This window comes from Populus nigra, chromosome 19 (assembly GCF_951802175.1).
Source record: "Populus nigra chromosome 19, ddPopNigr1.1, whole genome shotgun sequence".
NCBI lineage: Eukaryota > Viridiplantae > Streptophyta > Magnoliopsida > Malpighiales > Salicaceae > Populus > Populus nigra.
Window position 1 is genome coordinate 6,926,780 of NC_084870.1, and position 27,216 is coordinate 6,953,995.

At 33.9% G+C, this 27,216-nt stretch overlaps 4 protein-coding genes across 8 annotated transcripts; 3 read left to right on the top strand and 1 right to left on the bottom strand.

The window, feature by feature from the left end:
- The first annotated feature begins 235 nt into the window (after positions 1-235).
- On the top strand, positions 236-6,356 carry LOC133679324 (uncharacterized). 4 transcript variants are annotated; one of them, XM_062101876.1, is made up of 13 exons: positions 236-395; positions 879-1,141; positions 1,242-1,368; positions 1,978-2,105; positions 2,199-2,268; positions 2,378-2,480; positions 3,315-3,432; positions 3,619-3,700; positions 3,859-3,920; positions 4,649-4,721; positions 4,814-4,897; positions 5,419-5,505; positions 5,882-6,356. In XM_062101876.1, exons 2-13 carry the CDS (start codon positions 1,107-1,109, stop codon positions 6,053-6,055), a joined length of 1,143 nt encoding a protein of 380 aa, XP_061957860.1. In that variant the 5' UTR covers positions 236-395; positions 879-1,106; the 3' UTR covers positions 6,056-6,356. The 4 variants fall into 4 exon arrangements, with proteins under 4 accessions (XP_061957860.1, XP_061957859.1, XP_061957862.1 ...); XM_062101875.1 differs by having other exon boundaries at positions 996-1,141; XM_062101878.1 differs by having other exon boundaries at positions 996-1,141; positions 1,281-1,368.
- A 3,460-nt stretch (positions 6,357-9,816) lies between these two features.
- LOC133679878 (uncharacterized) lies at positions 9,817-14,748 on the top strand. The gene is made up of 3 exons (XM_062102604.1): positions 9,817-10,210; positions 11,553-11,911; positions 12,615-14,748. Exons 1-3 carry the CDS (start codon positions 9,979-9,981, stop codon positions 14,037-14,039), a joined length of 2,016 nt encoding a protein of 671 aa, XP_061958588.1. The 5' UTR covers positions 9,817-9,978; the 3' UTR covers positions 14,040-14,748.
- Positions 14,749-15,823: 1,075 nt separating this feature from the next.
- Positions 15,824-19,884, top strand: LOC133679295 (actin-related protein 7-like). The gene is made up of 7 exons (XM_062101838.1): positions 15,824-16,037; positions 16,227-16,448; positions 16,552-16,693; positions 17,095-17,339; positions 18,282-18,465; positions 18,606-18,673; positions 19,513-19,884. Exons 1-7 carry the CDS (start codon positions 15,960-15,962, stop codon positions 19,663-19,665), a joined length of 1,092 nt encoding a protein of 363 aa, XP_061957822.1. The 5' UTR covers positions 15,824-15,959; the 3' UTR covers positions 19,666-19,884.
- A 3,530-nt stretch (positions 19,885-23,414) lies between these two features.
- Positions 23,415-25,260, bottom strand: LOC133680672 (cytokinin riboside 5'-monophosphate phosphoribohydrolase LOG1-like). Of its 2 annotated transcripts, XM_062103705.1 has the most exons (7): positions 24,974-25,260; positions 24,734-24,831; positions 24,593-24,623; positions 24,406-24,505; positions 24,209-24,279; positions 23,956-24,099; positions 23,415-23,753 (listed from the first exon to the last, which is right to left on the bottom strand). In XM_062103705.1, exons 1-7 carry the CDS (start codon positions 25,106-25,108, stop codon positions 23,664-23,666), a joined length of 669 nt encoding a protein of 222 aa, XP_061959689.1. In that variant the 5' UTR covers positions 25,109-25,260; the 3' UTR covers positions 23,415-23,663. The 2 variants fall into 2 exon arrangements, with proteins under 2 accessions (XP_061959689.1, XP_061959688.1); XM_062103704.1 differs by having other exon boundaries at positions 24,209-24,505.
- Positions 25,261-27,216: the final 1,956 nt, after the last annotated feature.

The window sequence follows — 27,216 nt, forward strand, 5'->3', positions numbered from 1 at the left end:
AAATATGCTGTCAATAAAAAATATTTTATTTTTGAAATAAAAAAAATTATATGAAATCAGAAAACTTATTTTAATGAAAAAAATAAATTTCTACTTTAAAATTTTATTCACATATATTTTTATTATTTTATAATTAAATAAATTCTAAAAAATTATCGTGTCGTGGAAAATACCACTAGTAAATACAAAATAGAAGAAATGGATAAAGTAGAAATTGATTGAGGAATTATACCTAACAATTCTAACGGTAAGACAAGGAGGAAAAAAAAAGGACCACGAAAAAGCCCTACCTCAACAAAACACTTTCGTGCCCTAACAAGCACAAAGGTCTCTCTGCCGCGAAGAAGGCGCGGGAGCCACTTTTCCAGTTCCGGCGGCTGATATCTTCCTCTAATGTAAACCTTAATCTCTCTGTTATTTTCTCATAATTATACTGCAACATGTTCACCTACGCAAAACTATTTGGGCGTAAGCCAGTGTATTTATTTCAACGTCTTGTTCCTTTCCTGTTTGATTAGATGCCTGTTAGAGAGTACTTTCTCTTCTTTCATCCCCAATTTCTTAGCACCCAGAACAGTTTATTCTTATGCATTCACCATAACGTTTAGCTCCAACAGGAATTTAATAGTCTAATGGTAAGAATCCCAAGCTCGAGATGTCTCCGAGTCCTTTCAAGTCCTATCTTTACTATCTAATCCAAAATTTGAATAGAAAAGAAAGGAAAAAATATATCATTTTGGCTTGAATAAAGTCGATAATTCAAGAATGTGACCAGTTTGATATCTCCATAGGGAGATTTGTTATAGAGCATGTCAACTTGGTTGCTGCGTATAATATAATTTATATGATGATGTAGTTTCTATTTAATATGGATATAGGCACCTAAGAGGAGCAAGCTTTCTCTGATTAAAGAGAGAAAGAGGTGGTGAAGTTTCCTGGGTATTCTTTGATGTCTTCATTTACTCCTTTTCATTGTATTATTCTCAAAAAAACAGCGCAGATTGTCAGCATTAGATTTATTTCCCAAAAATTCAATCAAGTCAAGAAGAACCCTTTCTGTTTGTGCTACTAAACATCAATTACATAATATAAACACTCACATCGAGATGGGTGCCGAGCGATACCGTCCTCCTTTGTTCAGGTTCGTATACTTGTGTTTCAGTTTCTCTTATTTGTTTGTTTGATTGAGTTGATAGAATGAATTTTTCTTTGCAATTGCTTTCGGTTGGTTATATTTGCAGTGTTGCACCTATGATGGAGTGGACCGATAAACATTACAGGACTGTTGCACGGATCATATCAAAACATGCATGGCTGTATACGGAGATGCTTGCTGCGGAAACAATTGTTTATCAACAAGGAAATTTGGTATGTGAGTGAAAGATTGAGGATGGAAATGAATTATTTTTTATTGTTAGTGATTGGGTGCCAGTGCGCAGACTCTTTCTGGATTCACCAGGAATTGTAGAGTAACAAACGGTTTCAAGAACTTGAGATAGGGAGTTTCTGATGATTAATGAGGTTGAGAGGAAGACATGTTTCTAGTACTTTAGATCTTTCATCATGTTAGTAATCACATAGCTGGTTCCAACAATGTCATATAAAACGCATGTGTGCGCACGTGTCCATGATAAATACACACTGAAACCAAATAATTGATGAAATATATTAATGAGGTATGCTCTTATATATATGTATGTATATGTATATATATGTATATGTATATATAATTGCCTTCTCACTAAGCATGCAGTTTGGATCATTTCAGCTTATCTGTACCATCTATGGAAACTAGTTTCCTCCTTGGTATCTTCTTGTTAATGAATGTACCTACCTTTTGCCTCACATATTCGCCTGTTTCTTTCATCATTGCCATTGAGTGTTTTGGATTTTTCCTTCATTTGGTGAGATCTTGACTTATTGATTAGTTGCTTCTGGAAAACTACAAATTCTGCATTTCTTGTTTATATTGCTCAGGACAGATTTTTGGCATTTCCTTCTGAACAACATCCCATTGTGCTGCAAATTGGTGGGAATAATTTAGACAACATTGCAAAAGCAACTCAACTTGCTAATGCTTATGGCTTTGATGAAATTAACTTGAAGTTAGTAGAATTCTCTGCTTTTCTTTTAATTCTCTTTTTGTTTTTTCTAGGATAAACTTAGTCAACTCATTTTTTTCCTCCAAAATTTACCAGTTGTGGGTGTCCTAGTGCCAAGGTAGCTGGACATGGATGTTTTGGTGCCCGTCTTATGCTCGATCCAAAGGTTTGGTAACTGTGCCAATTAAATTTATTAGTCCTGGTCTTGATGATGTTTTATTTTCTTTTTCATATTTATTATGTTCTCATAAATTCTTTGGTATTTACAAGGAAAGTTTGTCAGTGAAGCCATGTCAGTAATCGCTGCCAACACAGATGTCCCTGTCAGTGTTAAGTGCCGAATTGGTGTAGATGATCATGATTCTTATAATGAGCTATGTAAGGACCCTGCATCTGCTTTTTTATGTCTCTATGAGGGAAAACAAAATTAGACGATTATGTAATTCAAGCACTTGTCCCGTCAAAAGATTTAACCTTTGAACAACTAGATAATCAGAAAACTGAGAATAGATGCTCTCTATCGTTCCTCTTCATGGTTTATCACGTGACCTATTGCTTGCAAAATGGTTTTAAATTCTTGTACCTATGTTTTTATGCGCTTTGGATGCATTTCATCATCAAGTTATTTACTCACCACTGGTTAGAATCTTGGTATTGTGTCAGAGACCTGTAACCACAGTCTTGTGATTGTTTTTACTGTAAATTCTGAAGTACTTCACAGACCTTGCAAAAGCCACTGCTGTCCTGTTCATGCATTTTATAAAGAAGATATCGCGCACTGTCTATGTGTAAGTTTTTTAAAAAAAAAACGTCACAGAATTACTAATTAATATCTCCTCTTCATTGTAGCTCTCTACTTATTTTTGTTCTTTTTAAGTATTTCCTTTCAGATTTTTTTTTATATATAAGTTTTGAACTTCAAATCAGCTATACAATCTTTAGTAATTTTATTCAAGATTGTTAAATATGACCCCAATGAAAAAACATTCTAGCTATGCCACTGAGTGAAGAGGATGTATTAAGAGGTAGTTTGCTTATTCTAACAATAACACCATCCTTGATTAGCATGTAACTTTGAACACAACAGCTTGACTGATGACCATGCATATTAAAATTGTCCATACTGAATATCGACTGCTAATTACTTGTGATTTTTTGGTGCTAAAATTTCTGGCGTTGAACCTTGATCTTAATGTTTTCTTCCCCTTTCAGGTGATTTTATCTATAAGGTTTCTTCTCTATCTCCCACTAAGCATTTTATTATACATTCACGGAAGGCTATGCTCAATGGCATTAGCCCAGCTGACAATCGAAGGATTCCTCCCTTGAAGTATGTATGGGCTTTAAAAATTTAGTTTGTGATTGAATTTTAACATAATTAAACTGACGTTACATGAATTATTTAGTAAGCACAACAGTAGGTTGCTATTCTACAAATGAGTTTCTCCTTAATTTTAAGCATCCTTTGATCAGATATTGATATGCTTGAATTTGTGTTATGAACATTCTGGTGCAGATATGAGTACTATTACGCCCTCTTACGTGATTTTCCTGACTTAAGATTTACAATAAATGGAGGCATAGATTGTGTTGATGAGGTGAGGCCTTGTTTTCTCTTTGTATAATTAGCTTCATTTTGATTATAGCTTTTGCAATGCTTTTAAAGGTTCATCAAATTATGAGTATTCTTTTATTGCCCATGTCCCTCATGATAAGGCAAAATTGTTTTGCTCATCCCGGACATCTCAATTGATAGGTAAATGCAGCCTTAAGGGAAGGAGCGCATGGTGTAATGGTTGGGCGTGCTGCCTACAATAAGTATGTATAATGAGTTTTTTATGCACTTCTTGTACCTGACTTTTTTTTTTTTTTGAGAGGGGGTGGGGGTGGAGGAGGGAGAACAGGTGACATGGTTTAGGCAACCTTAAAATCTCCCTGTGGACATGATCTGATAATCCTTGTCTTCTCACAGTAGGGAATTTCAATGGTGACGAACTCTGAATATCAAACGAACTGTATATTGTAAAGGAGAAAATAAAAAACTCTGAATATCAAACGAACTGCATATTGTAAAGGAGAAAATAAAAACTTTAAATGACTTGTTTTTCTGTCTCGGGGTATTATAGTAATGATATTTGGGAAGAAGTAAAAGATACATATATGGAGAGAGAAGTTTCCATTGCGGAAACACAGGTAAAACACTTGCTGCATCATTCACACTGCTGGACAGACTATATGCCTGTTTTCTAATGTGACGGTAAAAAAACTAGAGGGGCAACTGTAGAATTTTCTCCAGAATTTCTTTGTTAGGACATTTGTTTCATGTGAGACCATAAGGCCCTTTTTGGTCCCGTGGACAAACTTTGACCAAACTAGTAACCTCTACTTTTACATAATGGGTCAAGTTTCTGCTATTATTGATAGGATACAACAAATATAAGACAAACATACCTTTAGGCTTTGCGTTTCCATTTTTATGCAGTCCTCTCTCTATTATATTGTTCTCCTCTGATGATTAATCTAAAGAAAGCTTTATATTTTTTCAGCCTTTGGAATACTCTGGCACATGTTGATTCTGCTGTTTATGGCGAGCCAAGCAGCGGCCTTACACGTCGTCAGGTTGAAGAGAAAATATGGCCTTCCATAGGCACACACCTTTATGATTTCCTTATATCCTATTAACTTCATTTTCTGGTTTCATTGATTTTCAGGTCCTTGAACAATATCAAGTATATGGGGATGCTGTTCTGGGAACGTATGGGAATAATAGGCCTAATATGCGGGAGTTGATAAGGGTACATTAGATTATTTTACTGATTATTTTGAAGCAATCATTTTCTGAAAATAACTGAATGTCTTATTTGAAATATAAAGCCACATCTCATAAAACTCTCTGTTTCCTTGGTATTTGCCAGGGATGAATAATTATACATCTATACTCCCTCCATAGTGCAGAACAATATTTATACATTTTTTTTTCCATGTCTACTAATTAAATGTGTATAGGGATGGGTGTACAGCTTGTGCTGCTTTTTGCCATCATCTGCTGGCTACGAGAAATTTAGATTTAGTTCTGATTTTGTTGGGTTGTAAGAAAAGGATATGCAGACATGCTATTGGTGTAGGACTCTTTTTTGTTAATCACATTTCACGTCTTGAAGTTTTGGCTACTGTTTGGTTTGGATTTATTCATGTTCTAATCCCCTTGGATAAGAATGGAAACTGCTCTACATCTCTCTGTTATCCTGTTCTTTGAATTTGCATTTTTTTACTGCTATAATATATTTGAAAACTGAAAAGTGTTAATATGCTGCAGCCTTTATCTGGTTTTTTCTATTCTGAACCCGGAAACAGTTTGTGGAAACGCAAAGCTGATGCTGCTTTCCTGAATAAGAATATCACGGTATGTTGATCACAATAACCTACCTAGTTTTGTTGTGTTCCGATGGCTGTTTGAATCCTAACTTGCAAAGTAGATCGTGTTTAAGAATTGGGGCAAGCTTGGACAGTGTTTAACCTAGTGTTTGGTTTGCAAGGGTGGTTGTGAGTGTTCGTACAACAATATCCAGATTGGAAAAATTTCCTAGTGTGTAGGCACTCAATAGCCAGATAATGTCAATGCAGAAGTTTAGGAAAGCATTGATTCATTCTTATTTTTAATTTGTCTTCCTTTCTCTAATCAAGTAACCTCACGCTAATTCCAATGTGTCCTTTTTGTTGAACATGAGATTACCGTTGCTCAATTGTTACCTAAATTCAAACTACTCTGAATATTGCAGACAGTCAAATCCTTTTTTGAAGAAACCCTAGTAGTGATTCCTGATGCTGTCTTGGATTCACCTGTTGCGGAGCTACCATCTGGTCGTAAAGATCTTTTTGCTAATGTACAGGGATTGCTTCCACCACCATATGAAACCAGAACAGAGGAGGTAGTAGTAAATGCTCAGTCTTAACATAGAGGCTTGATTTATACCTTCCTGCATCCCATAGCTTACACAGCATTTGCAATTTTTTGGATGACCTGGCTGATTGGTCCGTGTAACATTAAATGTGAATTATGTGTTAAATCAGAAGATTTATGATTGCCCGTCAACACTGAGGTACAAACACTTTGGATGCATGTACTAAAAGCCTTCGAACTAGGATTACAACAGGATACCCAAATTGCAATCAGGTAAAATTACAAATGTATGGCAATGAATCTGATGATTTTGGAATATTAACATTTTTCAAGGTTTATTTTTTGTGCTCGTATTTTCGATGCATATGGGATTTAAATTTTCGGCTTTGAAAGTCTGTGATGGCAGTTTGTTTCTACCTTTCAAAGTTTTATGGGCTGGAGCAGTATATCTTGTATTTGCATACTCTGTCGACTCAATTCCCTGAACCACTGGTTCTCATTCTCTAAGTCTAAACAGATTAGCTACCGGATGATTTAAGACCACTACTTCTTCCCCATGATAGGTGGCACTGATCTCGTGGATCTACGTATGTGTTAGGATAAGAGACAATACCCACTTCTTTTTCTTTCCTTTCACTTGTATTCCCGGAATTTAACTAGCCTGGACCATATTGAAAACAAATGAAATAAATTATCCGCAAATATAGCAGTACCAGTAACCAATGTAAAAATGGCCTCAGTCACCATGGCTGCCTCATTCGTCAACAGCACAACCTTTGGTGCCCGGTCTACTGTAGCTTCCAGCCGGAGACTTGTGGTTGTGCTGCCATCGGAACTATAATGGGATCTGATTTTCAAGTATAAATGTGTTGGAATAATATATTTTTAATTTTTTTTACATTCACATCAAAATAATTTAAAAACATTAAAAAATTATTATTTAAAAAAAAACTAAAATGGAACAAAAACACGACACACTCGCTGGGATTACTGTAGCCGAGGAGCCGAAGCCAGGGAAGATGTACGCATCGGTTAATGTAACCATGCCAACCGCTAAGATCTGTCGCGACTGAACCGAGGGTATTGTTGTCTTGTCAGTTTTTCTATTCTATTCTTATTTTGAGGTTGCCATTCCCAAGAGCCTGTGATCATTAACCCGTAATGAAGCAGCTTTAAACTGCTTATATTCGGCTTCTTTCGTTGAAGTTGTTGCTTCACAATCCGTCTGTGCTTCGCATCTATTTATGTTATCATCTCATTCTCGGACAAGTTTTGACCGAGGAAAGACCAAAAAAAAAAAAATTCATCCTTATGAGAATCAGATACATGTTTGTTTTTTTGGTACCTATGCTCCTTTACCACATAAGTCAATCCGAAGCATCCTGGACTCTGTCTTAATTTTTTAATATTTTTATCTGATGATGAAGATAATGGCATCATCTGACCCAAGTAATCTTCCCGCTGCGTGCGGCGATGAAGACTCTCCTGTCCTGCATGTCTCGGATAATGAGATAAATCTGGGATCGAAGCGTGCGGTGCGTGCATGGTTCAAATGTGTACTGGGGAATCGTATATGCGACTTCTCCTGATTCACAAATTTCAAGCAAATTAACTATTAGACAGGCCATGGCCAATTTCAGGAGCAGCTAAGAACGTGTCATGCTTAATGTTCCTGCAGAGCCCATTTCATAATGGTAGAGTGTTAATTGACTGACAAGGCTCATTACAATTACAAACAAAACTAAAAGGTATCAGCTCTTTGCTTCAGATATTGTGCATTCTTTCACAATACAGAATTTAAGTAGTGTATTTTTTTGGTAATTTTTATTTTGATCCTCAAATTATTATTTTGCGCGATTTGGTTTTTTAAAACCTAAATTAGCCCTAAATTACATATTTTTTTAGGAGGAAAGGTTGAATTAAAAGCTAAATGACTGGAGTGAAAATCTCAGGTAACATGAGAAGCAAATTGAAAGTTTTATTGAAACATTCATTTTAATCTCTAATTTTTTAAAAAATTAATACCTAACTAGTGAATGCTATAAGAAATCATTAAGTACAAAGCTACCAATCTCAACTATGTAAAGTTATAAATGATTATACTAAATATATATTAATATTGATGGTTTTTAATTTAAATATTGTAGGTTTAACTATTGTTATTACATCATGAAATAAATAATATTTTATGTAAAATATTTTTTATTGTTCCATTAAACTATTTACAATTTCATCACGTATGAAATACATCCAACAAGGACTACAGTTTTTTTGGTTTCTTAAGTGCGTAACAACATCAGGTAAAATATAATCAGGAACAAAATTGGGATTGCGATCAAATTCTGCAAATGCTACGTCATCAAGCGATCTCTATCTAATTTACATAGTGTCATTGAATAAAGTTAAACAATAGTTTTTTTTAATAAAACACAATTAAAAAATAAAAAATATTTTTTATTTTTTATTTTACTGGGTCGGACCTGGTTCAATGCATTTTGAGCTTTGAACTGGAACCGGTCCGACCGGAACAGTGTTCATGCTAATTAATTAAGCGTAAACAGTGTAGAATGCTTCACTGTTCATGCTACACTGTTCAGTGAACAATGTATCCAGCTTCACTGTTCATGCTAATTAATCAGCATGGATACTGCGCAGGAAGCAGCATTTGGCTGCTTTTCTTTCCCCTGCGTTTCGGACGCAAAAATACTGTGGGACCCATGAATAGTAAACTATTTTCTTTTTTTATCAAATTGGTTACATTTGTTTAAAACGCAGATACAACTTCGTTTCCAAACGCCCTCTAAGTTGTTTCCAACACCTGGAAACTTGGTTTGCCGACATTATATTAAAAATGTGTTTATTGGGTTAAAATGTTATTTGTTTATAACTTGTTTTTTGTTTTAATGTTTTTGGATTGTTTGTTTAAAATTTGTTTTTTATTTAAAATTATTTTTAAATTTTTTTTGAATTGTTTTAATACGATAATATCAAAAATAAATCTAAAAAATAAAAAATATTATTTTAATATATTTGTTTTTAATAAAAAAACATCTTAAGAAACAAATCATTAATATAATAGTAAACAGTCACTAAAGCAACACAATTTGCAAACAATTTCGCGCACCACTGAACATTTTGAGCCATATGCTGTCATTTTCGTTTTTGAAAGAGAGGCAGTACTTAGAAAGATCATCCTTAGCTTCCTTCCACAGCCCTTCAAACGAGTATTGAACAATTAACTATTCAATACCTTTTTCTTTGCTCCTGCAAGGAACCTTTTCTTTGTCCTTGAAAGGAAAATAGATGTAAAATGTAGGGTATTTTTAAAAGTATGATAATACTTGTTTTTTAAAATATTTTTTGTTTAAAAATATATTAAAATAATATATATTTTTATTTTAAAAAATTATTTTTAATATTAATATATTAAAATGATTTAAAAATATTAATTTAAAGTAAAGAAATTAAAAAAATTTAAAAGGTTTAATAACCTTTTGTAATTTGTGCTCTAAATGATTTCTAAAAAATTTATTATTATTATTTTTATATTATTTTGATTTTTGGATATTAAAATTAATTTTTTTAAAATAAAAAATATTACTTTAATATATATATTTTTAAAATAATTTTGAGAACATTGTCTAACGGTACTATTAAGTATTAACACGTGTCCAGTAATATTTGATCCACGTCAACTTGTCGTCGATGTAATCAGCTCGATCGCTTTACTACACTTTGTCGTACATCATCCTTTTCTTTTTAAACAAAAAGTGAAAACTTGTGATTGAAGACTTCCTTCCCCCCTCCAAAAATATAGCAAAAACCAAACAACTTCCACAGCGCGCGTATAAAATCCTACTACATCACCTCTTTGTGGGTCGGCTCACATTTCTCCTCTGAGAAACCACACACACACACAGCAAATCAGAAAGAACCAAAACCCCTGAAAAAGCCTAAGTAACTAACCAAGCAACTATGGAATCGTCTGAGAACCACGTCAATTACGGCACTTCATGGACCGCCGCAACTAACTGGACCATCGCCGCTGGCTCTCTCGTTAACTCACTCACTTTCGAGTCCTCTCTTCCCCTAATCAGCGAGGAAGATAATAATGATCACCATCAAATCTCCCCTGTCGATTCTAAATCTAAATCTCCTCTTATCATCTACGCTCCTACACCTGATTCCGCTCCCTGCGAGATCACTAGTAAATCTTCCAAACTTATTTTATCAATTTTTTTATTGTAAATTATTTATCTGTTATATTTTTTGAGAATCGATTTTTCCGCCCCCGAAGATTTTAGTGTATCTGCTGTTTGGACACAAAGATAACGAAGGGAAAATAGAAGGATGATTTGAAAAGAAAAGGGGAAACAGGAAACTTGTTTTTTTCTTTTTATGAATTTAAGATTCAGGTTGTTTTTTTATGTGTTATTTATGTTTTCAAAAACTAGAAAAATTCAATGCGTAGAAGTACGTACTAATTACTTGTGTTTTACTCTTTTAGTGGCTTACTGAAGTTTTCATAGAAATAAATAATTTTCTTATAATTTTAATTTCTAAACTTTCTTGGTTTCTGAAGAGGAATTGGTGGATTAATCAGTGATGAATGTCTCTGTGAAATTCAACTATCAGTTTGTAAATGTCTTATTCTGAGTTATTTTTGTGGTTAAGGTACATCATGTATGAATTTGATGTTTGAGAGTAAGTGAATATTTGGCGCAGCGGTTGGACCATCATTGTGCTATTGTTTTTTATTTTTTTTGTTTTTAAATTATTTTGATGTAATAATATTAAAAATAAATTTTAAAAAATAAAAAAAAATATTATTTTAATATATTTTCAAACAAAAAATATTTTAAAAAACAATATCATTATTATCCCAAGGATCCCTAGATATTTGGCCCTCAATCTAAAATTTGTCGGCGTGTAAGCATTTTTTAGACAATGATAGAAATTAACGTTGCATTATTCTAAAATTTGCATGGTAATGGGTCCTGCAATGTGCTTTTTTCTTGAAGGCTTCTTAATTATTATTTTTTGATATTTGTGAAGTCTACCCTTTTAGAATAGGTGGCCATTTGAGCTTATTGGCAAATTTAGATTATACATTTGGGTTTTATTGCTCTTATGGACGAGTTTAGTTAATGGCATTTATTAGTTAATGGGCATTTTTATTGCTATATGATGTATTTTTCTATCCACAGTGGTTCATTTGATCGTAAATCCTCAAACGTTTATAAGTCATAAGTATTTCTTTTTGGTTTTTCAAGATATTTAAGTGTTATGGTGGGACTAAAACTGTCTAGATGTCTGATTAATGATTATAGACTTTTATTAATTGTTGCTAAAAATTAAAGAAGAGTTCTGAAATTGTAAGATTTTTATGGAGAAATGGTGTATTATCACTCATCATCTTAAACCGTTCTGTCACACGGAATGTTATTATTTGTAATCTTCTTATTTATGTCAGCTTGAAGCTGGACGAGAAATTTTATAGTCCCTTTTCACTCTCTTTGTAAATGATGCAATAATTTCTTGTAATGCAGTTAATTTTGCACAAAAACATGAGGTGAGACAGGTTTATGTTCGAAGTACTGCTCGAGTTTATGAAATATACCATGCCCCTGAGCTGCAGAGCAGCAGTGAGTATTTGTGCACTGTTTGCTGTGGCATTGCTGCTAGAAACGAAGAAGTGCAGCATGCTACCAATATTGAAGAAGCTGTTTTGGCTCATGCAAGCAGTTCCATTCAAGAACTAGCTGAAGAGAAACTCAGAAATGGTAGAAGCCTAACCCCCAATGCAAATGACTGGTTTGAAGTGAAAGTTCTTGATAGTCCCCCGGTCATCAACAGAAACAGTTCTTCACCATCAAATTCTGACATAAACCCAAAGAGAAACTCACAGGTATTGAGATTTGGTCTTTTATAGACTTATCAAAGACAAGCTCATCTGCCTCCTGTTGCCATGTTGGGATATTTACCTGTTTGTTTCTTTCCATTTCCCCCCAACAACAAAAGAACTCATCCAAGGTGTCAAAGCATTTTTCTTTACCTCTGTCTCTGCAATTGATGGGGCTTTTAAGCACTAACTCTAATGTAACTGATACATACTAATTTGAGCTTTTTTCACAAGAAAATGAATACAAGAAAAAAAGAGGGAAAGTGGATGTGATTAAAGTACCCTTTGAATTTAAAAGATCGGATGTTTCATGTTTTCAATGACCAAGTCTTTCTTAAGTCGAATATCATTAGAGGGATGTTAATCTGTCTCGCTTTTCCAGAACAAGATGTGGATGCTATTTCTGGAGTCGAGCCGTGTAATATATCGTGTAATATATCTTGTAACGGGTCAAGAAAGGCCTTGCCTGTCCTTTTTTTGCCTTTTTTTTTTGGCTTTCCCTCTCTGGTTGGTTCTGTCTTACTGCACAATATCACTTCCCTTTGGGGCACTTTTCTTTGGTTTGTATACTATACTACTCTAATTCCGAGAGAGGGTTGAAATGAAGAGAAGCTAAACAATAGAACTTAATTGAAAGCACTTAAGCACAGTTGACTCTTTACTGCTTTATCTTAATTGATTGTCAATGCCTGATGGATAGAACTTTCAGGACTTGTATGAGGCTGCAGCAGAGATCACTGATGCAAAACCTTCCACATCCCTTACACTCAGGCTGCTTTCACTTCAGAATAAAGGTTATGTTAGTGTTGATGAAGTTTATGTATTTGGTGATCCTGTCGACACAAGTAGTTTGGATAATCAAGTGGGTCTAATGGAAAACTATGCTGGAAATTCACCTATGGCCATGCTTGCACCTGCCTTTTTTCAGTTGTCTAAAACAAAGGGTATTGGTGGAGGAGAAGATAAATACAATGTTGATACAAGGGAAAGGCAAGAGTTGCAGGAAATTGGGTCAAAAGAAGCTGTTCCAGTTGATGTCGAGAAGAAAATTCAGGAGGAAGCGAGGTTGCACAAAGTTGTTGGGCCTACTTCCAAACCAGTCCAGCATGAGATCCCCCAAGTTTCAAATACAGAGAGCAAATCTGATATTTCACACAATCATTTTGAAGGTGTCCTGGATCAGCTTGTCTCTCGAGTTAAAAGAATAGAGGATCTCTTTTTGAGGTTTGAGGAAAGTATGCTGAAGCCCATTAACAGCATTGATGTGAGGCTCCAGCGAGTCGAGCATCAACTTGATGTGCTCACAAAGAAAACTGAGAACTCTGCTCCGGTTTCTTGCACAAGAATTTCTGCTCCTGAGTTTTCATGCAGTGAATCAGAGACCAGCTCGTTCTATAACAGTGGGAGTGGGGATATTGGTTACATGGCATGTGAAACAAATAAGAGCCATTCACCTTCACCTCTGACTTCCATTCTCGCTGATGCCACCCCTGTTTCAGTAAATGAGACAAATTTACAACCTGGTCTGGTAGTCACTGCTCCTGAGTTCTCAAATTATGATGATGAGGTAGAAGATCATGCTGTGGAATCAGTGAAGGAATCTCCAAAGGTTAAACAAAAGCATGCTATGTCAACTGATGATGCTTTAGCATATGCACTTGCTGGATTCTTATCTTCGAATTCAATGCGGTCCCAGAAATATTCTCGAACTTTTGCATTTAAGGCTCCTGATTTTCCAAGTGAGGAGGAAAATACCAACGAGAAAGCAGGTCCACCAATGGTTGAATCTGAACTAAATATAGACCCTTCCCCTTATTTCAGTGAATCTGATGGGACAGAGCACATGGGAATTTCACTTTCTTCTGTTTCAAATGTTACTACTTTAAAGGATGATGAGAATGTGATGAGATATCTTGATGATAATAGATCTTTGAAAGTGGTCGTGGGAGTTGATGAACAATGCCAACATAGCGAAGGGGGAGAAAGTGTTTCACAGGACATTTGTGTTGGCCATGCGGTTGCACCAGCCACATATGATGTTGCGGGTACTGATTCATATCAGATGAATCACGGCATAAAGGATGGAGAAGTTGGCGATGGATCAAGTGACATTTTTGATCTACAGAAAACCTGAAACAATTTTCTGTAGATCAGCCTAATGATGGCTTTGTTACTATCCAGGAAGTAGCTGTTTCAAATGAATTGGTCGTTTCTCAGAAGAAAGTCTAAACTAGACATTCCGCAGAACATTGTTGATCTCTCATGCGCTTCTTCCATAGTAGATTTTGAATCTCCAATCCTGAAGTGAAATTTGTTTCTCAAGGAAACTCGGGTATCAAGCCTCCCCTTGAAGCCCTTTTGGCTGGCATGCCAGACCTGGAAGTTGAAGTTCCTTCAGTTATGGAAGACAATAATGATAGTTCTGGAATTGGCGATCAGTGCAACTTAATTTCAGTTGAGGATTTTGGGGCTAAATTCCCCCATTTCAGTGGATATGGATTATCACACAGTCTAAATGAGACGCCTTCGAATATGGAAGCTGATAAACTACACGACTGTTATACAAGCAGCGGCCATGAAATGCCAGCTTCAAGTCTTATATGAGAATGAGCTGTTTCTGTTAATATGTAGAGGCGAAGCTGTATACAAGTACTGGTAGCCTGCCAACTGTTATCTTCTTCCACTGATTTTCCCTGTCATTTCTACCACTGTTAACGTGTTAGTCAATGGCTGCATTTGATGGATGCTGTTTTGTCACTGAAAATTTGCATATGCTAATGTCGCTTCTCAAGAAACTCCCCAGTGAATCTTTTTCTGCAATATACAGCGTAAGCTAACAAAAATAGGCAATGAATGAAGTAAATTGACTTTCTTTGTCACAGACATGGAAGGTTGGGATCCATTCCGTTACTGTTTACGGAATCACAATTTTAGCTTCCCCGTCTGTTTTCCCCAGAAAGTAGTTTTTTTAAAAAAAAATAGTTTTAATGGCAAGTAAATTCTAAAAAAGAAATTATTTTTTGATATTTAGTTGTATTGTGTAAAATGAGTTGGAAAATAGTTTTGTATTTAACTATGATATGAAAATTAAATTGAAAAATAATGTATTAATATATTTTTTATATTTATTAAAAAACAGAGACTATATCTAGTAAATAAAAAGGTTGAAAAAGAATAAAATTAAAAAGAAGCTTTAATTTCATATGTTATTTTAAATAAAATAAATAATAAAAAAATCAAAATTTTTTTAATCATTTTACCTTGGTTATTTTTTTTAAAAAAAGTTTCAATGAGAAAATAAAAGCAAAGCATTTTCTTTAAAAAATGTTTTTTAAAAAACTTTTTTTTTAATTGAAAAGTGTTTTATTCATGATCAATTTTTCTTAAGATTACTGAATATTTAGAAACTTGAAAAATTGGTTTTCATGAAACAATCTTTTTCCCATTGACCAATTTTCATCAAGTAGAAAATGAAATCACAAAGAAACCTTTGTTGCAAATAAACCTTCATTTTCTCCATTAAATTTGTAATTACTTTCTTATTATTTATTGCTAGTGCCATACTAATATAACTAGTTAAAAGTTTTAAAATTGATGCCTAACTTTTGCGCCCCACTTGAGATCTCGGAGATTTGCTCAATTAACTTCAAAAATCATTAAACACGGAGGCAAACGGAAGGACTAAACTGAAAGCTAAACTGAAACCTCAGGGGGGATCTAGCAAAATTTATAGTTTACGAGGGGGGAATTTGACAAGAACTCCAAACCTGGGAAGATTTTGTGATTTAAAAAATAAATAAAAAAGAAAATAAAGCACTGCTAAATATATTAAAATAATTATTTTTATTTGATATTATAACATATATAAAAATAAAAACAAAATACAATTTTGTTTTTAAACAGACAGTACCACCGAAAAAAACAAACACAGCTAGTACTGGCATTAGCCAGCAGCGTTTTCAAATTGGACTACCCGCTAATAAAGAGAAAAGAGAAGAAGCTAAATATAAGCTCTCCCCTCCAGTAACAGCAGCAACTCGAGAGGCGCTTAGCAATGGAGGCGGCGGTGATAGACGCTGGTACTCAGCTCCTTAAAGCCGGCACCGCAGTTCCAGATCAAGCTCCGCCCATGGTAACAATAATCATCCCTCCGCTCCCTTAGGGTTCCCTAACAAAATCACAGCCAACAACAATTTATCTTCTAATTTTTACCTTTTCACTTCTTTTAAACTATAATTTTACAATTTTAATTTCTATTAGGGTTTTCATTTCCATTAGTCTTTTTTTAATTTGTATTAAAATTATTTTATTGTTTGAGTAGATAATTCCGAGCCAAATGAAACGAATGGTGGAAGATGGAACATCGGGTGATAATAATGAATCCGTATTTGAGGATGTAACTGTCGATCCTGTTGTTCGAGGTTATATAAGAGATTGGGATGCGATGGAAGATTTGTTGCATTATGTTTTATACACTAGTCTTGGTTGGGAAGAGGGAAATGAAGGCCAAGTTTTGTTTACCGATCCCCTTTGCACTCCCAAGGTTATTTAACACCTTCCTTTGACATTCATTGCTTAATTTCTTTGTTTGTTAGCATGAATTTAGTAAGAGAGTGTGAAAACCTTATTGAATTTTTATATTACAGGCTGTTAGAGAACAATTGGTACAATTGATGTTTGAGACATTTAATGTTTCTGGGTTTTATGCATCGGAGCAAGCGGTGTTGTCTCTTTATGCAGTTGGGCGTATCTCTGGATGCACCGTTGATATCGGTCATGGGAAGATTGGTATGTAAAACCTATCTCTTTAAAGTTTAAGCTAATGGTTTTTTCCATTGGATACCTTCACTTTCAATCATTGCTTGCAATCGATGTGCATAAATTTCATTTTCTTGTTATGCATGAAGAGTGTTTCTGGTACTTAACTTGTCCCTCATAATGTAAGCGTTTGATGATGAAAACTGGAGATGGAGGTTTTTGTGAAGCTTAATTTGCTTGGTGGTTCGCACTTGATTATCACCTATTTTCTTTCTTTATTTTCCATTTCAAATAGCTTTTGAACATGAGTTTGTAGTCCTTTAGTTAGCTTAAGACATAGCAAATACTGAATGGGTAGTGAGTACCTTTGTTTGGGTTAGTTTTCTGGCTGAGATTTGATCTCTCTCTCTCACTCTCTCTTGTTTTGCCAGATATTGCACCAGTACTTGAAGGTGCTGTTCAGCACATTGCTTCAAGAAGATTTGAAATTGGTGGTGTTGATTTGACAAAGTTACTTGCCCAAGAACTGAGTAAATCTAATCTTTTGGTGAATCTCAATGCATCTGATGCTGAGATGTTAAAAGTAAAGTACTCCTGTTGTGCTGAAGACGAGCTTGCCTACGAGAAGACTCAAAGGTCAAGTGATACAGAGGAGCATACCCTTCCTGATGGACAGGTTTGTTTTTGTGTGTTGTTTTAAAAACTAGCCTAGTCCAATCAGGTTCAACCTGGGTGTTCAAGCTATGATGTCAGAATTGTGCAATAAATAAGGGATCTAATAATGATAGTAAGCTACTTTTATGTGATAAAGTTTTCTTTTAAGTTTAATGCCTTGGTTGGTATACGTATAGTGTGGTTGCGGTTGCTTTTCAAAGTGTTTTTCACTTGGAAAGACATTAATATAATGTTTTTTTTGTTTTTTTAAAATTATTTTTGACATTAGCACATCAAAATGATCTGAAAATACCAAAAAATATTAATTTGAAGCAAAAAAAAATTCAAATTTTTTCAATAGCGTTTTTGAAACGCAAAAACAAATAGGCTTGCAGTATGTGGAATAGTTAAGCTAACACATAGTATAATGGCTCATTCGTTCAGTGGCTCACTTTCACTCTCCTAATCCATGTTCAAACTTTTATTTCCCTTCCTGTCTTTATGAATTTCATAATTCAACATCACCCAAATGACTGGGTTGATATATCATTTTCTTCCCTGTTCACTAGTTGACCTGCAATTAGTTTGAACCAACTGGTTCTTTGACATCTCTTTTGATGGGAAAATTGGACAGAGTCCCAATTTCATGCGGTTTCATGGTCTCTTGATCCATGTGGCTGGTACCATCAGGAGCAGGCCTCAAAAGATTGCTTTCTGGTGCTAAGATTGAATGTAAATTATGTGATAATACAGTACCTTGATTATGTAAAACTCTTGGAACTATTTTGGGTGAAAAATGAGATTGGAACGTGTCTGACAAGTGACTGCAAGGGGAGATTCTCCTTTTGTGCCAAAAAATAATTTTCTAGCCTAGGATTGCTTTTGTTAATCTAGTATTAGCATATTCCTGATTGATGCTTGATATGAAATATAGGAATTCAATACTGCTGTGAATGTTTGTTAGGTGATTAGAATTAGAAGAGAAAAATATACAATTGGTGAGGCATTATTTCAACCATCTATACTGGGTATAGAGGCACTTGGAATAGTTGAGCAGCTTGTACGTAGTATTTCAACTGTTTCTTCAGAGAACCACCGCCAACTGCTGGAAAATACTGTACTTTGTGGTGGCATAACTTCTATGCCTGGTGAGTTTATTTATTTTTAATTGAAATCTATGTACAGTAGTTTAAACATGATGCCCTTTTGCTGCTGCATTCCCTTCTTGATCAGAAGGAATTTGTTGCTTGGGACAGCTAAAAAATTGTTATACTGATGCCTTCTGCAGGTTTTGAAGATAGGTTTCAGAAAGAAGCAAGCCTGTGCTCATCAGCTATTCGTCCTTCACTTGTAAAGGTAAGTGATCAGATAGACTTTTATTTATGTATTTTTCCTGAATTTTTGGGGTTTCATGTTTATTGTGTGCATGTTTTACCGTAATTATCCTTATGTTGGCCCTGTGATGTGAGGATGCTGATTGGTGGTGGGATTGACATGAGCGAGGCAGCAATGGGAGCACTTTGCTTCTTTCCTGCTTGCCGGTGCATAACAATCCTCAGATGTTTAGGATTTTTCTAACTCACATGTTCTGTCTGCAGTTTGGCACATAATGCTTTCGTGTTTATGTGAGGAAGCTGCACGTTGTCCCATTGTAGATTTTCTTTGTGAAGATTTCATAAGGAAACATATTTTAAAAAAATTGTCAGTGTATCAAATTCTTTTTAGAAGTATACTTGTTTGAACATTAGAGGTTTTATAGAGGGATTCTTTTGATTTAAAATATCATAGATTATAAATGAAATCACCCTTTCTACAATGTTTAGATAGATTTAATGCTTTTGTTACTTTTAGTTCAATATCCTCCATGCTAATATTACCAGTATTTCTAGAAGGAATAAATGAAACAAGACTACGTTAAAGGTTAAAAGTTCATTAAATGGTAAACTATATTCTATCTTATATATAGTTTCAAGACATTTGCTTTATAAGTTTGTCATCATAGACTGTCTAACATTTTTTTTCTTCTAATTCCCATATATTTTTTCACACACCTGTTTACAAGTGATAGTGATAGTTGACAGTTTTCTCCTCCTGGAAGTAGTGGACATGGTTTTCCTTTTCCTTTGTGCTTTATGTTCTTTTGGTACAGTCTCTTATATAGCACATTTCAAAATTTGTATTTGTGTTCACTACAGCCTCCAGAATATATGCCCGATAAGTTGACAGAGTACTCTGCATGGGTGGGAGGTGCCATACTAGCCAAAGTTGTGTTCCCTCAGAATCAGCATGTTACCAAGGGAGATTACGATGAAACTGGACCATCCATTGTCCATCGGAAATGCTTTTGACCCGTTTAATATGTGTGAGTTGCTAAATGTTTTTTCTATTTCTACTTGTATTATGGTAGATGGCTAGGATGGCACTGAACAATAGACTAGTAGGATTATCAACTTGGAAGAAATGCCAAATAATATTTTCTGTGTTTGTAGTTTTTCTTCATTTTTGGACATTTCATGGATCGTATGATTCAACAGGATTCCATTTAACCTTAAAACATTTATTGTTTACAGTGTCGTCTTTACAGAAGTCTGGTAGCTGTTATTTGTCTGCAAGTAGGTAATCTTTTACGTGGGATAAGATTTAAAACAACGTGTACTTCTTGACATTTCTGAAATGACCAACAAGAGCTATATTATATTATTATTTCAGATATTACATTAATAGGGGCAAACTTAAGGAATTGAATTGGAAGACTGAAAAATCTGTTCACTCATCCGTGTATGCACCCACTCACACTTTCTTCTCACCATAGTTCTGTTGACCTATGTTTCCTGGGTCATGTGGTCTGGTGTTCAATTCCAAATCCAAGCAACCAGAGTTCAATCATTGGTATCAGCACAGCACCATAGTTCCATTGTATGCATTAGTAACCAGCTCTGCCCACGGTTCTTCTTCTTTGTCTAAGCTAGGTGCCCAAGTTACAGGATTTTAATTTTCCTTTCTTAATAAAGCCTAATCCTATGTTTATTAATACAGTGGTAGGTTTACTAATCCTTTCACCAACAGATCATTTTAGCTGAGCATCAGCATGTGGACGACTATAAAGGAAAAGGTCAAGGAACTCCTCCATTGATGATAATAATCATACCAAATTCAAATGATTGAGAATTTGATTAGATTGCCACACCAACTACTTTTTAATAAACTCTTGTCCTTACTCTTTAGTATCTATAGTCTACTCTTGTCCTTGCTCTTTAGGATCTATAATCTTCCCTAAATATGACGATGTTTCTGCTCACCCTCAACTCGAAGTGGACTGTTTTAGGACCTTGTTTTATTAACTTGGACGAGTAAAACCTGTAGGTTGAATTTCTGGGTTATTATAAATAGTCCCGGATTTTATCTTTCTGAAACCTACGATGTTTCCTATTCCTATCGAGTCCGAGACCTAACCTGAGTTCTTGTCAAGTTTCAAGGAACCCTCTGAGATCCGCTGATGCTCATGCTAAACTGATGAGTTTATGGATTTATAGTTTTCATGGAACAGCCCTTTTGCTTATTTTGTAACATTTGCACATAGTTTCGTAATTTATTTTTAACTAAAATTTTGCTGCCACTTGGTAACTTGAGTAAACATCACTTGAAATTCTATAAAGAAATAAATGTTACACTTACAGGTGAAACTAATGGTAGAAAGTAGAAACACTAGTGATGGCCATGGATACTGTATCCATGGATCAGGTTTTGTATTATTCATTTCCAAATATAAATTCAAAATAACTATTTAAACTTGATTAGATATGAATTTTTAATATCTAATCAGATTTTGGGTACCCATAACTTAAATCTAAATCTGACATGAACTTGAATGTTATAATTTGTAACTATTTAATAAATAATTAGCTTGATATACATATAATTTTTTCAAACCCTAAGGTTATTTGTTTATTTTGAGTCGGGTAGATTAATATCTATACCTCATCTAATCTTTTGCCTTAGTTTTACATGAACCTGATCAGGTCTAGAGAATTTCTATCTGTTTTGGTTGATATCATTTGGGTTCAGGTGAAATTCCAATGTGTGTTTAGTATTGTGGTGCATAGTTCTTTTCAAAAGTATTTTTTATTTGAAAATAAATTAAAATAATTTTTATTTTATTTTTAATATTAGCACATTAAAATTATTAAAATACACTTAAAAAATATTAATTTAATATTTTTTTTAAGTGAAACATATAAAAAAACAGAAACTATCATACTTTTAACACTCTAGAGTTGCTTTGAATGGTTTACAATTTAAATTGCTATGACCAAACATTGCCCTTTTAATATATATATATATATATATATATTAAGGACCTAGTTTTGTTTTAAAAAAAATTAGAAACAAACTTTTATTTAATTAAATGATAATAAAACTAGACAAGTTAAAAATAATAATTGAAATAATTGAATAAAATTAAACAAAAATATTTTAAAAAATATTAAAATTTATTTATTTTAATTAACCTCAATCAAAATAAAATACTCATTGGATTGGGCATCCAACACATTTATTTATTTAATTAATTAAAAAATAAATAAAGTTATTAAAAAGAGCCAGTTGGGTGGCCCAACACTTGGCCCATAAAAGGAAAAGCCATGCGTGTTATTTTTTGAAAATGACCTTAAAAACAGATGATATATTATTTATTATTGTTTTTTTTAAAACAAAAATAGATGACGCGCGTCTAATTTTTCAGAAACAAGCCGTCAAGGAGTGGTAAATAAATCATGCAATAGTTTTCCAAACCCAAAATTAATCCAGGTTTCTTTACCCAATGTCAATTGTAGTCCTTTTTTGTTTTAATTTTGTGATATTAAAAAATTTGAACATTTTTATGTAAAGCAAAATGTGTTTCTTAGACTTCGAGAACCCTTAAAAGAGTTTATAGAGATAAAATGTCAATACAAATCAATCCAATACGGAAGGAAGGATTGAATAAAAAAAATCACCTTAACAAAAGAAAAACTAAAAAAATTTGGCATGGTGCGAATCCCCATGCCAATGGTAAATGTCTACAGGAAAAGGAACATTGAATTCCTTGAGTGGCAATGGGTTAAGAGCAAGCAAGGGCGTTTGCTAAAAGTAAGGCTGAACTGATTTTTTTATTTTTTTAAGATTGAGTGTTGGGTTAAATTGACTGTTTTTCTCATTAATTTTATAAATTTTAAAATTAATAAATATATAAATTTTCATTGAACATCGTATTAATAATCATATGACCTGAACTCGAGATAGTAAAGAAATTAAACCCCTTAATTCTACTAAAAGATTGGGCTGAACTGAATTCTTAAATCACCTGGTTAGAACATGCGGTTGAACGGGTTTAATTCCCACAACCTCTTATTTCAAACATTTGATCATGTCACAACTCCATGAGTAGATAGATGTCTGCAACACCCGATCACTATTTTTAGACTTTTGTTCAAAATTCCAAAACCACTTGATGATATTTTAATGTTTCGTTCTGGAAAAGACATCCCAACGACAATGTCTTTTGGTATCTCTACAAAAGCTGAGAAAGAGCCAAACAATCTATAAATAAGAAAAATAAAGATTTGGGAACCAAAGTCATGGCTATGTCATTCATCTGGTTACTCCTGTTGCCTATCATTCTAGCTTCACGTGTTGGTTTTTCTTTTTTTTGCCAGTTTCTTCACCGAGCTCTGCACCAGAGAAAAACCCTACACTACACTTCTATTTATAATTTGGTGGTTATCAAAATAGGAGTTGAAAAGGGACTAAGCTACAAAGCTGTCAACTATGCTTTGGGACCCAATGCATTCAGACCTGGTGGCAATCCAGCCAAAATTGATGGCTCCAAGCCACGCATCAGAAGCTAAAAAACGATTTGGGTCCAAAAGCAAGTGGACAAATTAAGTCCTGTTGCCTCTTCCTATCCCATCACCTAAGAAAAGTAATCCCCACAAAGAACAACAATCTATCATTCAACTCCTCTCAGTAGTTTCTCTGCCCTCTCCCCACCACACCTTGTGATCCCGAGTCACAGACTGTATGCTTTTTTGACATGGTCAATGGCCAGATGACAGAAAGGTAGAGAAAGTACTCGAGAATCTCTTATTATTCAATTGGTTTAAAGAGAACTGGAACATACATGTCACTATAAATATACAGATGGATGGGTGATTAAGATATGGGATCGATCTTTAGACTTCCCCACTAAAAAGGGATTTGTTATCTTGCTGTCCTTTTCTTTTCTTTTTTTGATTAAAATGGGACTGCACCAACAAATTTATCTTTTCTTTTCTTTTTATACACAAACGGATCATTAAGATCTTGGATCCTAGAGGTTCCCACTTGCAGTAGGCTCTGGTAATTGGTCCACTTCCCAACTTTGTCTTGGTGCAACCTTGTCATGGACAGGTGCGTACTCCTGCGACATAGCAATCAAAACGATAACAAATCATTCCCTGCTTCTATCTGAAACCTTGCCCTGTCATCCCCTAAAATAATTCAGCAACCAACTCCAATAGTTGCATTAATTATGCTAATACACGCTCAAACCCAAACCTAGCTATATTTTACATGATATATATAAAAGAAACTGATCAGGATCGACTACTTCCCCTTTATACCTCCATTTTCTTGATAAGTTCAGCTGCTGTTTCTGCTATAACCACTATGTGCCTTGCGGTATCATTTATGAAGCCTTCTTCAACTCCCTTGTCAAATAAGGCAAGCAAGCTGTTATAATATCCATCCACATTTAACAGTCCCACCTGGTATAGAAAAGTGAAAATGAAAGAAGAAACACAGTACCTATCAAAAAGTATATTCTAAATTGTAAAAATATTGATGGAAGGAATATAGAATCTACAAAGATCTTACTGGTTTTTCATGAATTCCAAGCTGAGACCAGCTGATTATCTCCAACAGCTCTTCCATGGTTCCATAACCGCCTAATGAAAAGATTACACGAAAACTTGATTCAACATATGCGTGTGTGGTGTGTGGTGTGTGTGTGTGTGTGTGCATGCATGTATATTTTATGCATGAGTAGTTGCTTTGAATGAGAATACATGTACCAGGAAGGGCAATGAAGGCATCGGCATGTTTTGCCATTTCTGCCTTTCTTTGGTGCATGTCTGCAACAGTTTTCACTTCTCCAATGGTTTCTCCTGATATCTGGCAAGTAGAGCTTTAACTCCATTAAGATGCAAGAAGATGTTAGACGGTACAAAAGCATGAAATAATAGGGATTGAATAGCATACCTCATGAGACATTAGAGCCTTAGGAATCACTCTATATAAACAAAACATGAACAATTAAGCATGTTAAGTTTTCTGGCAACGGCCAAAAGAAGAGCGAATATTAAAAGTAAAGAAATTAAAAGGTAGTGATAAATGGAGTACCCAAGAACATGGCAGCCTCCATTGAACACGGTTTGTGAGATCAAACCCATAAGACCTACACTCCCCCCACCATAGACTAAATCAATCTTTCTCCTAACCTGGCAATTATTACAAGGAAAAACATCTGGTAAGCAACATACAAAACCTCCTGACACATAGAATATGTGTGTTCCTTTCAAACAGAGAGCCTGTATGCAATTCTTTGATTTGTAATTATGACTTGATAATTATATATATTACCAGCTGTTTACCAAGCTCAAGAGAAGCATCACTAAATGAAGACTTGTATCCAGCTCTACTACCACAAAAGACACAAATCCTTTTGAACCTTCCTTTTTTTTCACTTCTTGCAGATATCCCTTCTTCTCCTTCCATTCTCCAAAGAAGAATAATATAAAGAGAAAGGTGATACGGGGGAGAGAGGAAAAGAAAAGTAAAGAAAGAATGCAGAAGAGATTACGAAGGAGGATATTGTATATATGTGCGAGGGAAGCAGAAGGGACACTTTGCTTTTGAATCTCCACAACTTCACCCCCTCTAGGACCCCAACCTCTCCTTTTGGCCGTCGTGTTTGTAAGCGTTATATTTTTTTAAAAAAATATTTTTTATTTAAAAATATATTAAAAATATTTTTTATTTTTAAAAAATTATTTTTAATCATTCCCATTAAAATAATTTTAAAATATACAAAATAAATAATTTCTACTCGGTTGGAGAAAGCCCATCTCGGTTGGAGAAGAGCCCAGCCCATCTCCATCTCTTCCTTTTATCTTCCCCGTCCGTTGCAGTTAATTTTCTTTCCCAACTATAACTGTTGAGGAATCTTTCATGGAATTTTAGACTAAAGTATATCTACACGGACCATGCCAGTGCTCTTTCGACCTCTGGTGCCCCATCTTTATCATTTTGCTGTCCTTCTCTCCATTCCCACCCCACCCCATCACAATTACTATTCTTCGTAAGCACATGAAAAAAAAATGTTTGTATTTTTCTTATTTATTTTTCTATTTTAAAAATGTTTTTTAGAAATTTAGAAATTTATTTATTTATTTTAAATTAATATTATTTTTTATGTTTTTGAGTAGTTTTGATATGCTAATATCAATAATAACTTTTAAAAAATAAAATTATTTTAATATATTAAAAATAATCGACTCTGTTCATAGCTCAAACGGCACGTTGACTTTCATCAGTAGTGTCCAACGTTTCTTTTCTTATTTTTTTGAAGATAAATTTGATTCCTTTCCTTATTTTTCTCGATTTAATAGGATTTTCAAATTCATCACAGAAACCCCTAAGTAATTAGTTCATTGTCAGATCATTGAACGAACTATGAAATTCCCCATTTGTTGGCTTATTCGCTTTAGAGTAACTATAGAAGGGAGAATTTGATAGGTAAACTTACTGTGTCTGTTCATATTGTGATGTAATTTTTAATTTGAAAATTAATTAAAATTATTTTTTTATTTTTCACATCAATATATCAAAATAAAAAAAACATTTTTTAAAAATAAATATATTTTTAAAACACATCAAAAAACAAAAGCTACTCTTATTCTACTATGTTACCGGTAGATAAGGTAAAAAAATTATTGTATTTTGTGAAAAATTATTATACATACATGTTTATCGCCTAAGTCATATAACCACGTAAGAGTCATATAACCACGCAAGAGAGGAGAGCTATAGCTAGAGCTAAAATAATTTTTTTAAAAGAGAATATAATATATATATATATATATATATATATATATATATATATATAATTTAAAAAATATATATAGAGAACTTTTGACCGGGCCCCAGTGACCCTGTCTCCGCCCCTGCAACCACGGCTTTGATAATTGGAGTTCTGACACCTTATCGTCTTCTTTCAGTTTTCACATGCATTTATCATTTACGTACGCAGCGCATAGAAAGTACTATCTCTTCTCACTAATTGGATGGATGGAATTTCTTTATATAGCACATATTGTTTTTTAAAGTATTTATTTTTAAAATAATATTTTTGTTTTAAAAAAATTATTTTTTAATACCAATATATATAAAAATACTAAAAAAAATAATTACATGTAAAAAAAATAAAAAATTTAACCATCATTGTTTTAAACACAATATCAATCACTTTCTAATACTCAAGAAAAATACAAGTGATAAACTATAGGAGAAGTTTTTTCTTTCTATTAGTATCTTACTTGTTATGTAATCCTCCTCCTCGTCTTGATGTAGACAAAGGATATTTATGAAAAGAGCGATGGTATTCAATTATTTAACTATATTTACATTTTTCACAATTGGTTAATTTTAGAAACTTGGCGAGAATTGCAAAAGTGTTACCGCCCATACATGCATCTAGTTCTAAATATAAATTTTAATTTCATTTGAACTTTGTTTCCTCTCATTTGAATATTTCAAATTCCTTATTGCAAAATAAAAAAGAAAGTGATGAATTAGTGTGTTTTATATGTTAAATTTATCTAAAA

Bases quoted from the DNA above. Each gene is read 5' to 3' on its own strand.
- LOC133679324 (XM_062101876.1), top strand. From the start codon at position 1,107: ATGGGTGCCGAGCGATACCGTCCTCCTTTGTTCAG. The intron at 2,481-3,314 runs GTAAGGACCCTG...TTCCCCTTTCAG, and splicing joins TGATTCTTATAATGAGCTAT to GTGATTTTATCTATAAGGTT. The intron at 3,701-3,858 runs GTGAGGCCTTGT...CTCAATTGATAG, and splicing joins GCATAGATTGTGTTGATGAG to GTAAATGCAGCCTTAAGGGA.
- LOC133679878 (XM_062102604.1), top strand. From the start codon at position 9,979: ATGGAATCGTCTGAGAACCACGTCAATTACGGCACTTCATGGACCGCC. The intron at 10,211-11,552 runs GTAAATCTTCCA...CTTGTAATGCAG, and splicing joins CGCTCCCTGCGAGATCACTA to TTAATTTTGCACAAAAACAT. The intron at 11,912-12,614 runs GTATTGAGATTT...TAGAACTTTCAG, and splicing joins ACCCAAAGAGAAACTCACAG to GACTTGTATGAGGCTGCAGC.
- LOC133679295 (XM_062101838.1), top strand. From the start codon at position 15,960: ATGGAGGCGGCGGTGATAGACGCTGGTACTCAGCTCCTTAAAGCCGGC. The intron at 17,340-18,281 runs GTTTGTTTTTGT...AATGTTTGTTAG, and splicing joins ATACCCTTCCTGATGGACAG to GTGATTAGAATTAGAAGAGA. The intron at 18,674-19,512 runs GTAAGTGATCAG...TGTTCACTACAG, and splicing joins TTCGTCCTTCACTTGTAAAG to CCTCCAGAATATATGCCCGA.
- LOC133680672 (XM_062103704.1), bottom strand. From the start codon at position 25,108: ATGGAAGGAGAAGAAGGGATATCTGCAAGAAGTGAAAAAAAAGGAAGG. The intron at 24,832-24,973 runs GTAATATATATA...AATAATTGCCAG, and splicing joins TTGAGCTTGGTAAACAGCTG to GTTAGGAGAAAGATTGATTT. The intron at 24,506-24,592 runs GTATGCTATTCA...TCTACTTGCCAG, and splicing joins AGGCTCTAATGTCTCATGAG to ATATCAGGAGAAACCATTGG.